Source organism: Anneissia japonica, unplaced genomic scaffold (genome assembly GCF_011630105.1).
Source record: "Anneissia japonica isolate Jap-2015-1 unplaced genomic scaffold, ASM1163010v1 scaffold287736_len1891122_cov214, whole genome shotgun sequence".
NCBI lineage: Eukaryota > Metazoa > Echinodermata > Crinoidea > Comatulida > Comatulidae > Anneissia > Anneissia japonica.
The window spans coordinates 1,296,833-1,309,810 of record NW_022756106.1 but is presented as its reverse complement, the minus strand read 5'-3'; the positions used below and the strand labels follow the sequence as shown (position 1 = coordinate 1,309,810).

The following is a 12,978-nucleotide window of genomic DNA, read 5'->3' as shown; positions in this document are numbered from 1 at the left end:
TTAACTCAGAAAACAATAAATAAATTTGAAAATGAATGTTGCAATAATACACTTACATATTTTAATGGGGTTCGCTAGTAATGTTTAAAAATATAATTCCTATTATATTGATGAATAGCACAATTAACCAACGTTAAAACAATGAAATGTAATCCAAAATATGAATAATTATCAAGAGTGTTGTAACATATTTGATTGAATGATTATACAAAATAATGTGGGAAGGGGGAAAGTAAACGCAGCAGTTATAATTCAATGCTATTATTGTGTCTTAATGCCAGGAAGTAAGAGCCTGTTATCTACATAATACTTTTATTCATTTTTAATATTTTTGATTTATTTCTAACAAAGTTCAGTTTTAGCAAATTTCAGTTTTTATTTTAATTTTGTTTGATAGTGCGTTTTTCTCGGCGCCACAACAGAACACTCTTTTACTTGAATGCGTTTACCCTGTTGAAGTTGGTTAATATTTTATATCGTTTGGTTGCAAATGATTTAATTTATTCAATCAGCGCTGAATATTCATGAGTGAATTCTCCTGAGGAATTAGAGGAGGTTGCATGTGGCATAGTTACTGTTCTTGCTGTAACAAACCATTCCATGAAAAGTGCCATATAAATGGCATAAATCATTATTATTATATCATTATTAGTAGAATGATTATATAACATCATTATTATTATTAGAATGATTAATTAACATAATTATTATTAGAATGTTTAATTAATAAGGTTTCAACATCAGCCGATTAATGTTTGTTACAATTTTACCACAAATCAAATAACTGAAAGATCAGATGCACTGTAATTTCATATTACTGTACTACATAAAAATTAATAATCAAGTGCTAAAATACACAAAGTTAGAGGCAGTCAGACACATTCTATGTGACAATCCCATGTTTCATTCAATTTTTTCATCAACAAATCACCAAAGAGGATGTTCAGTGTGCCCTGTCTCTTATACACATCTAGATGTGTATAAGAGACAGTATATATACAATTATATATGCACTTTTTCCTAGTCATTATTAAATAAAATTAACCATATTATTATTATTTATAATATATTCATAAAAGGGGCATCCATAAAAAGGGGCATCCGGTTCCATTCATATTATGTTTTTTTTAGTTTTAGATTTTCACTCTCTACTGTTTAGTACCATATACTATGCCCAACCAATAAGGTACAAAAATGCAAAATATAATCTGACCTAAAGATAGATCCCAGAAAAACTGCATATTCTTAAGATCAAATTTATAAAATTTTATTAAAACAAAATGAATATTTTTCTGGGACAAGTGTAGGTTGGTGGGTTGTGTTGTTGATTGTCAATACACTGTACTAATTTCCTCTTGCAAATTCCCAATTGCAGAATGGAGTGTTTATTTTCACACAATGAAAAATTATAATTTGTATAATAATGAGCTAACAATTTCAAAAACAATGATAGCTCTTGCGAGAGCTGCTTTTACTAGGTGGAACAGTTCAATCAAAAGTTGAATATTTCATTGATAAGAGGGAATATTTGTTCAAATTGATTATCTGGGAGTTTCATCTGCATAATATCGCTAATGTGTCGCGTCACCACTTCTCGTACGTCGGTCAACTTCATGATCAACTTTGCGAAGAGGAGCTTGTCATCAGGATGCGTGATTTTACATAAGTTCTGTAACGTGATTACCATCGGCCTCTGAATTTCTTCTATCTTTTCTTTCTGCCCAAGATCTGGGCGATCTGAGGGCAAAAAAAAATGTATATATATATATATAAATCAATGTATAATATTCTAGGCATCTCTTCTTTTCATCCGTATTCTCAGCTAACATATTGCCACTCATTATAAAAAGTATAGGCCTACAGTTGTTGAATTTTAGTGGGGGAAAAATTAGGGTATCCCTGGTGTAGGCTGGTATCGGCCTTGGAGATGCGAAAAATGAGAATGCGAAACTTAATCTCCACCTAATGGTCATTTTTAGTATTTTAACCGAATTATTGGAACAAATTTGCTGCCATAGGGAATCCCACACCAAAACCTGTCCCATAGGAGTTTTGACAATTTTCAGGTGAGGCTAGTGTGGCTACCAGGCACAGATCAGAATGCAGAGGTAAATTCTTGTGAGAGATCAAAGGGGATAAGCCTATAGAAACTGCTATATTTAGAGGCATTTTAAGTTGTTCTGAAATGTTTTAGTTTATGCTTCCCTAACATTCATCCAACCCACAACCAGTCTCTTATACACATCTAGATCCCTCCACTTAGACCAGGCATGTTACCAAATGTTTTCAACAGACAATGTTTGATCATACAAACATGTTTCAGACATCTGATCACACTACTGTAATCATCAAAACACAGATGGCTGGAGGTGTAGTCTGGAATCATTGAAGAAGTTGGCAGATTGCCAAGGAAATATTACACATATCACTCTTGTCTTATTTTTTTTGGTTCAACATAGAAAAAAAATTGTAACAATAATTAATGTTCTTATTTTTATGTGATGTAAAAAACAGAGCCTTAATGGAAATAAGTCCTCTTGGTTATCATCTGTTCACTCATTGGTTCATTTAAAAAAAAAAATTGTCCAAATTGTGTAAAATACATACCAGGGGAAATAATGGCTATAGCCTGCAGTAACGCATATTCTTCTTTGGTGAGATTCATAGCGTTGACTGCTTGAACAAACTTCAGCGTAGGCTCAGCTGAAGTCCCGAAACCCGACGACATCATTGCGTCGTAGCTCCATTCGCTCCCAGTAATATCATCAACAACAGCATTCTTTTCGGGATTATAACATTCCGCACACCTCAATATTAACACCTCGAGAATTGCATTTTTAATTAAAACGGCCTGATCCTCATACGTCAAATCTCGGAACATTGGTATTCCTTTTGTAAATGCTACAGTCTGACGAATAACACAGCCCATTAAAGTCATGTTGTATAAAAGTGAATCGGGATGGCCTCTCATGGCAGTGGGCATATTTGCGTCATAATCTGCAGGACTGCTCATATCAAAATTGATTTCAGTGTGCCCTATGACCTCTTGCTTTACCGGGATTGCAGGTTGATGGTGTCCATTGAAGTTATTAAAGCCCGGTGGTATTATATTCGTAACATCAACATCATTGATAATACCGTCCTCCCCTGACACTGATAGGTTCAAAGGGCAACTTTGTGCATTTGGAAGTCGCATACCCTTATCCTCGGGTTTACATCCATTAAAAGGAAAACCCTTTATTCCAAAACAAGAATTTCCATTGCTACTTCTGCTTCCCAGGTCTAACGATGTCTTCATTCTTTCCAGAATCTCATCAAATCGGCCACTAGGCTGAAACAGAAATTAGAAAATGGATTTTTAAGAACATTGACGTCATAAAGATAATAACTGTCTGTCTTTTGAGCTATTGCAAGTAATATTTGCCATCAATTGAAAATATGAGAAGCAGAAAATAGTTTACTTGCTAACTGTTTTTTTACTTATTTCATAATCTGTAAATCATCGGGAGTGGTCTCTTAACCAAGGTCGGGGTTCAAACCTTCGCTGTGCAATATGCCTATGTTCTTGGACAAGGCACTTTATCTACGTTCGCCTCTCTCCACTAAAGAGTATAAATCCGTACACGGTTCACTAATGGGGAAGAAAAGGCGGCATGAAAAGGAACTGCCCTCACTACAACACAATGCCGCGATGTGCTAACAGCTCATTCCCATAGGTTCAGTAATGAATATGGGACTTTTTAACTCATTGTAAACTGAATTGTTTTTATATTACGCTAGATGATATTTCAAATTAGCAATTAAATATTTTAATTTAAGTTTTTGGGGTTTCCCATTCACAGTAAAATCTTTATACCATTTGAAAATCTTCTTTGATAGTAGTGAAATTACAAAACATTTCTAAAACTTACAAATTATTATAGGTTTACAAAAAATCTTCATTGAAAACCAATAGAATTATTATACCAATAATTATATAATAATAATAATAATAACAATAATAATAAGCTGGCACTAATAAAATGATAAATTAGTGGCAAATTGCTTTTAATATATAAAACTTTATATTTCACTTACTTGATGAACTTTATTTGATGCTTTTGCAGCATCTTTTGCTTTTTCCAGACAGCGAACTAATTCCTCTTGATAAGGCAACAACTTGGGAGATTTTTCGTCTGTCACTGGTAGTAAGGGGTTGACTGGTCCTTGACTGGGCTGCGGTGGTGACGTCTGCTGCTGGGGTTGTGGTTGCTGTTGTAGTGGCTGTTGTTGGGTTTGTTTCTTTTTGTTTTTTCGTTCCAGTGGTTTACGTGTTTCTAGTCGCTTTTCATCCCATACACCTACAATACACACAAACCAGAAGGCGATATTACTTTATAGCCATAGAGTACACATCAGAAATTGATTTTAATCTTCTGCATTAATACCCACTAGCATATATCCATGCCAGCTTAATGCACTATGGCATTGCGGAAGAATAGCCATAATGATCCGACCCCGATTCAAGAAGGAGAGAGAGAGAGACGGTAGGCCTTAGCTAACTAAGCTAAACATGAACCTAGGTCTGTCTCTCATCATAGGCTAGGCCTGTAGGGCTAGCCCAGTATGATTAGGCCAAGCTTATACCATGGCTTGTGCCAAGATGTATCTTTATTTTTACCTGATCGATTTCTAAAACATGCTATTTATTGCTGATGTTTTGAGCCTAATGGAATGGGTACTCGGAAGTGGTACGGGAACATGCTGCTCACTCATTTTGTTGACGTGTGATGAGAGAGAAGCACTGCGCGGAAACTTAACGTAATGAAGCTGCAAAACATAGACTGGTTCTCTTACGGCCTGCCGTGATTTTTTTAGACCTAAGCACTGTGGTACAGAATAGATGGGGTACTGTATTTACGTGACGTAAACCACCGTTCCGCAACCTATGGGTCACGAACCCAATTGATGGGTCGTATAATCTCTTCAGATCGTGAAAACTTTACTTAACACGAACGAAGACAAAGGAAATTAAATTACAGTAAACGAAAGTACAATTTAAGTGTGACTTTTGTTATGCGTGCGTTACCACAGTTTTATGTTAAAAATATACTATCAAAACATTTGTACCTCAGGTATGACAACCTTAAAGTATTAGTTTTGTTCATTTCAATGTGTTAGGCTTTCAGCTGCAAATTATAATGAGAAAACATTTTTAAATTTAATGTGTCTATGACTCCACATACCCATAAATCTCTGGCAGCTTAGGAATTTATAATAAAATGTCTGTTAATCATTAATTTTTAAAAGTCTTTAACTTGTTGAAAAATTTGGTAACTTACGTGATTTTGTTAAATGAGTAATTCAAAGTAATATATTCATTTTTATGGGTTTTACATAGTGATTTTGTTGGTGATAATATATAATATTTTAATCAATTCATATAAGAATCAAGTGGGTGTTCTTCCCACTATCCCTCACACGTATAAAACGACGGAAATTTTATTGACTTTGAGTTTCGATGGGTCACGTCAGAGTGCTTGACATATAGGCTAATTTGGTTCGTGGGCTAAAAAGGTTGCGGAACGGGGATGTAAACAACTTGCAAAACATGACGAAACAGGTACTGATTTTCGGTAGTTTTTTCGTTGTTATATCCAACATCCAGCCAAGAAAAGGAGCGGAATGTGGTCGTGACATATAGAAACCCCAGTGTGTGAGATATGAGCACATTCCTTCCAGCGGTTTCAGAGGAGATAGGTGAACTTACACCAGGGCATTAGTAGAATTAATAGATACAAGGAAATGTTTATTTAATGTACTAATTGTTTCTCATCAACCACAATTATATTTGCAGTTGCTTAGGTCTAAGTATTTTACGAAGTGGTCCGTCTAGACATCTGTAACAACTCCACGCTGAGTGATCAACAAGAAGCACAAGCCCGCAACGCGTACAACCATTGTTAAGATGTTTGCCCTCCAATCCCTGGGCCAAATCCTACAATGTTGATGGTGTGGAACTGTGGCTTGGTTAAGATGCTTGCTTCCAATTCATGGGTTCAATTCCTGCCAAAGTAACTGAAGTTTTCCATGACCAAAGCTCGTAATGAGACTTAAGTTTATGTAGAGCATCTTGTGTTGTGTGTATGATTATTTTGGAAAAGGGATTGCCACTTAGAAAGTAATTAGGTTCTAATTGGAGATATATCTTAAGAGTAAATCTAGTATGGATTTAACTCTGGACACTGGTACAGTATTAAAAAGTAAGCACTCATACCATACCTTACTACCTTGTAACTTATTTTTTACAGTTAATTTTTAATCAGTGACATGTATGATTAACAGAGCAGGAATAATTTCTGTGCTATTGTTCTCTGTGAGTAAACAGTCAAAAGCTCACAAATAATAATATTATATATTATTAAAAATTAGTCAAAATTTAGCCTTGCTGAACAGGGCTGCCTTATCAAATACGGTGAATATATAAACAAAACAAACGAGTAAGACAGTGAGAAAAAATGATTTGTTGCAGTTCCAATTGGAGTTAATGCATTTTGGCTTAACTAACACAGTATACAAATGAATAACATGCTAGTAACTCATAGATAAAGCCAAAGATAAAATATTACTTGGTTATTTGTAGAGGTAATATGGTCATTCTCGGAATTATATCATTCAGATAAAACACTAGATCCTCCCTACATTACATTTACATTTGGGATGACAAGATTATAACACAACTTCTCCATCCATGCATTTTCTCAATAATTTTTCCACTTCACATTTCCTACACAATTTTCCCCCGGTTATGATAATGTATAATCCTATAGGTTGTGCGAAATTCACCGGGCAGATGGTTTGCGATAACATTTAAATCCAAGCCAATGGCTTTGGATTCAGGATTTCCAAGTAGTTGTATAGAATCTAACTGTTCGAATTATACAGGAACTGCCTAGCCCTACAGAGTGTGAAAACAATCATGACAACTACCACCATTCAACAAGAACCAAAAGTTAAAAAGTTCAAGGATATGAGTCCCTATTCTTAATATAAGCAGAGAGATATAACACAAGGTAACCAAAGGCTCTGTCCAGACTACTTAATTTTCTTTGACACTGTATGCCCATATATAGTCATGATGTGCCTACATATGGTCATGGTATGATGTCATCATTATCATATTTAGGCAATAAAATTTGATAGTCTGGACAGGACTTAGGACAGGAATTAAGACAGGTAAAAAAAATGTCCGCATTTCACATGCCAGTAAGACCTGACCTATCACAGGGTTTTAGATCAAAATGTAGATTTTTAAAACAATCAATTACATTTATTGGTATAATCCCAATAAGCATAATATTCCACACTGAAAAACCCATGACCTAGGTAAGAGGTCAGTAAAACAAAGAGTTCCAAGGTCAAACTATCTTTGAATATTCATGAGTATTATGAGTTGATATAAATATTAGCCCTTGTTTTATTTTACCTAATGTTGCTACTGTAATTCTTTGGCAAACAGATCCAGAAATGAATTTTTTTCTAAATCTGTAGAATAATGTGCCTAGCTGCTATGTTATTTTATAATGGTTACTGATTAATTATATGCTCTTAAAAATCCAATGATATATATAAAAATGGTAATTTTCCCCTTTCACATCTAACAGCAAGTATACTCTTTCAAAAAAAAATCTCATTTCGAGCCTAAGGGAGTAGATTTTTCTTCCTGAAAAAAAAAATCCTTGTAATCAGAATGTCAGATTCAATATTGCCCATTATACTTCCTTCAAAATCATTAGCATATTGGCTTAAAATAAGAAATATATTCGTACCTTGACCTTTTAATTTAAAAATATAGTTTACATTTACATTAGCAATGATCTATAAATACAATTTATTCGTTAGGTTTAAATCCTTAAATTAACAAAGTATTCCCAACAGGTTAAAAGCCAAGGCCCTGCGTGAATTCCCAACACAAGCCACAATCGACCATCCCATGCTCCTACCATCACATGCTCCTGACGGATGAACCTGGATGCTTGATTTTAACCATTATTTCATGGCATTGGACACACATTTGACACGAATCTCTTTTGGGAATGTGCTGGCTATAAGGTTTTTTTCTTCTTACAAGTGAGTCATTGGAACAGTGCAAGTATTTGGGTAATTCAACATTGGCTGCTGTTAATATCAGTACTCTATTAATTTTAGTTTTCCTTTTTTTGCAGCATGCAGTAGAACTCCTATTAACCCTCTAGATACCGTCTTCGACTGTAGTCGAAATTGACCTCAAACCGAGAATTCCCATTTTCGACTGCAATCAAAATTTAGTGACTAAAAAATAGGTGGTTTTCAAATCGCTCTTCTGTTTTTATTTTAGCTCCAATACGTAGAAATTTTGAACATGCATGCGTGAAGTTTTTTTCTTTCAAAATCTGTGAAGAACTCACATGCGCTTATATAAAAATGTTTAGAAATATCAATTTTAAATTGTTATGAATTTCGAAAATTTTCCGAAATGGCTGTACAAGATGTGTACCCAGCTGAGGAAGCGATTGACCTGATTTTTTATTCAGACAGCGATGAAAGTGAGTTTTTAGATGTGCGAGACTTAGACGTGCCTGATAGCGATGATGACGGTGGGGCTTCAAGCAGTTATGACGGCGGAGATGTTCTTGATGAAGATGAGCCTAGGCCTAGAAATGTGAGGGTGGTCGTTGCTTTTGAATGGAAAGATCGTGCTTATAGTTATGGAAGGTTGGGTAAATAAATTATATAACTGTGTGGAATAGGAATGTTTTATATATTTTTTTTTTTTTTTTTTGGCTACAATTTTTTTTTTGGTTTTTGCTGACGATTTATATGTAGCATTTTTCTGTCATTTCTATTATATTATATATATTATATTATATTATATTATTAAAAAAAAATCCTAAAAATATAAATTATACATCAAATGAAAGCTTATTCTATAAGCTTTCTTTGTTTTTGAAACATTTTTCTGTATAATTTACAGAAAGTTCCCAAAAATCCACCAGAACGACGTATACTCAAAAAACGCAAAAAACCTAGCTACACTGCAAAAGAATCCGGTATTCAAGGGTTTGCACTACAAAAGAATCCGGTATCCATAGGGTTAAGGAGACACTTTCTGGGTAAAAAAAAGTTCCCCTTAATAGGGGTGTCTCATGGGGAGGGGGTGGGGGTTCTACTGCATCCTTTATAATTAAATAAAGAACAAGTTAAACATACACTAAAGAACAATAACATTTGCTGTTTGATTTGCCATTATTATGAACCTTTAAATTTTTAATGTTTTAATTGATTTTAAAGGTGTCCAGGTTTGGCCCAGCAGGCCTATATCATTCCGAAATAAAATAAAACAAGTTTAGATAGGAGTGATTTATAGGTAGGTTTTATTTTGTATTTCACTTTTACTCAACAACATGTGACGTCAAATTCCTCCAACCTAAAAGTAGGGCAGGCTATTTTTGGAGAATTACAAGTACTATACAAATAGTACAAAATATTGTTTTTATGGGGCATATCATGTAACAATTTCCGTTAATGCAATCCTGTTATTTTAATAACTTCAGATCAGATTTAAATCAATCTGATCTATTTCAATAAATAATCATCATGATCACAATCATAGTGATAATCATCTCAATCATGTTAATATTCTTGACCATCAAATATATGAGATTTCCATCAAGATTCGAACCTGGAAGTTGGTATTGCCCTACAGAACGACATCCAATATCATCTAAATGTGTAATAAGCTAGTCATAAACAGACATTGTCGGTCATGCTATCTTTATTTTTGTTTATCTGTCAGACTAAAAACAGACACATTGAGGGGCAGTAATTTGTTTGGTCAAATATGTTGAAAATGGATGAAACAAGTAAAGGCCTACATACATGCTCTACTACCTCAGAAAAACATTTAATCCAACAATGTCTGTTGCATGCAACAGATACAATACAGTAATATATTCCTTAGTTTGAATAAATAATCCAATTGTTAACACTGTTTAAAACATATCGAAAATAGTAGTCTATAGGAGTTATGAATAATAAGGCAGTGTACGAGGCTTGTGCGTGTAGTGGCTATATAAAACCTGACGCAAAACGCAATAGTTTTTTCCCTTCCGGATACTCCCTCTGTTGGCTTGGCTTTGTTTTAATAGAACTTCAGGGAATTGAGCCAGAACATTACACTTGATACCTACTGGGAGTTCTTGACACTAGAAATAAATGAACTCTTAAATATGAATTTTAACATCTCGACATAAACGACACGTTTCTCAACATCTACACGCAAAAGGTCCTTTGGTAATATGTGAGCACAAAAACCTGATAAATATATGCATAAATTACAATTTTTTTCTGATGAATACTCAAAAACTTCGTAGCCAGCACCAACAAGGAGAACATCCCTTTGTTACCAGCAACTTGGTGATAAGCTCTCATTAGTACTATAATAAACTATGTTTGTATTTAGTGGCTTTTTGCTGGTTTTTATGGGAATATAATACGAGCTCAACAAGCTCCCTTTTTAACAACTATTTCCTAAATTTTCAAAAACTAAATTTATAGAGGTAGTCTCAATTGTTACACTTTTCCATATGTTTACATGCAGAGCCTGTGATTTGAGGCCAGCAATCGCACTCACACTTTTCATTTGTATTTAGTGGCTTTCAGTTAAAGAGAGGAAAGAGCAAAAAAGGGAATGCCCCCATGAGTTCAGTGGCGATACAGCAGCGGGCGAAAGAAGAGCTTGATTATTTACCACTTATTTTCACCAACCATGGTGGGGCTAAGGTGGGCATGAACTTCATATTCTGCCGTCAGAAAATCTCTGGATCAGTCCCTGAAAATACGTCATTTCTGGATTTAACCTTCCGGAAAAAGTAATTGTATCCTAGGTAACATGCAATGCACGATTCAGATGAGGGAAAAAAATGCACAATAGAACAAAATTTAAGCGATGACATGGGTAAAATAACTAATGTCCAGTGGTACAAAAACAACCAATCAAATGATTGAAATCTATTTAGATGGATATAATACTAACTATTCAACTGAAGCTTCAATTTTTTCCTCTCCCAAACAATGACTCACCAAAAAAAAAAAAATAGGTGTGTTTTTTTAGCTCAAATGCCATTTTTAAATAACAAGGCCTGATAATACATGTATAATACAGACATGTATAATTATGAGGCTTTTTGTTTTATGAATCCTTGTTGAATAGATGAATCTGCATATGCCCTTGACCTTTGACCCATTGAGTTTTATAAGGGGTAGAGGTATTTGTACACTTGTAATTACAGACCATACCACTGAATTCCGTGGGTAGTGTCTAGAGGGATTCCAAATATTAAAATTAATACTACCAAGCACAAGCCGCAGACAACTGGCAGTGATGAATCATTTGCTAGTCATCTTATAAATATCAAGGGCCCTGGGATTTACCAAAGGCCCTGGAGTAAAAGAAAACTTCCCCTGGGCCTAAATATTGTAGCCTACATCAAGTGGGTTTGTCTGGCTGTAGACAATGAAATTTTGCTGTATTTGTAGTTAGATATATTGTCCATTATGTTTAAAAGCTTTGTAATCCCTGGCCTGCTTGAAATGTTTTTAATGTTAAAAACAATTAAAAATATTACTAATTTTATTTTCTTTGCAGACAATTTCATAAAATCCATAAAATTCCATAAAATCACTACCACTTTTCCCCGACAGATTCATAACAGTGATTTTGAGAAGCTTGAGACAATTTTAACTTAAATAAAATTGATTAAATTGCAGAATATACAAAATGTTATTGAAATCAAGTCTTCTGCTGGTAGTTGTATTCTTGAAAGCTTTTGAGCGGCAGGCCAAGAAAAAATTAAATAAAATGTTTTCTTGTTTTGTAGAATGTTTCAGCCAAAAGCATCTATGCGAAGAAAAGATATAAATGTGTAAAAAAAATCTTGTCTTCTGTTGATATTAAATTAGCTGAGTGCAAGTCAGCAAGTCTAGCTAAAAAATTAACCGATCTTGAAGTAATTCACAAATAATTGTAGATTCCTAACAAGATTCTGATGGGAAAGATAAATCTAAATTATATAAACATCTCTGTAAAATACCTTGTAGGAAAATGAGGCTGCAGGTGCTACAGGTAAAATTAAAAGTGAAAGACAGTTTGATGTATTACTAGAGATATACAATTTGTAATTCGCATAAAATAATATATTAACCCATTTGAAAGGCATTCACATATGACCCCACTGCGCATTTGACCTTATGACCTTTTAAACATTTTACTGGGAAAGGTTTTCTGTGTTGTATCTGCAACACAGTAACCACACATAATTACACTATCTTTGCAGATTTAGAATTCAATATTTTTATGCATCAAATCTCATTCAATCAAATCAATAAGTGAATGTTTAGTATGTAATTGAAAATGTACGTATGAACATTATGAACAATACAAGAGGAATTTTATTTCAATGATCAACTTCTTTTGAATGCTATCAATTACATTTATGTCTTATTTATATGTATTTTGACAGAATCAAGTAAAATATACATACGTATATAAATAAAATATGTTAAAAAATATGTTTGAAACATTAATCGGTTTTTTTTTTTTGTTTTTTTTTGTAAAACATTTACAGTACATTTAGAATGTGTTGGTAATGCAATAAAATCGAGACAGATCGTAGTAAAAAGGCAAGTATACAAGTGCGCTATTGGCTATTAATGCAGTATGTACAGCAGAATCATCTTGACCTCTGTATGTTTGCTCAAAGTTGTAATTGTAATTGTCTGCACGTATCTTAATGAACTGATGTGAGACAGAAGTTTTTATAAATGTCAAGACAGTTCTTAAGAAAATATTTGTATTGTTTAAACCTTATCCTGTTGCTTCTATCCACCTAATCCACGCTTTCTTCTCTTCTTACTAATTTTAGTAGAACTTTTTTCAATCTTCTTTACACATTAATAATT

The 12,978-nt window shown here is 33.8% G+C and overlaps 1 protein-coding gene across 1 annotated transcript in view; it reads right to left on the bottom strand.

The window, feature by feature from the left end:
* Positions 1 to 997: 997 nt before the first annotated feature.
* Positions 998 to 12,978, bottom strand: part of LOC117123915 (oxysterols receptor LXR-alpha-like) — a gene marked incomplete at its 5' end in the record, with an annotated part of 14,456 nt that continues 2,475 nt past the window's right edge. Inside the window, 3 exon segments of the mRNA XM_033269984.1 lie at positions 998 to 1,737; positions 2,608 to 3,331; positions 4,078 to 4,340. Coding sequence (XP_033125875.1) covers positions 1,493 to 1,737; positions 2,608 to 3,331; positions 4,078 to 4,340 — 1,232 coding nt within the window.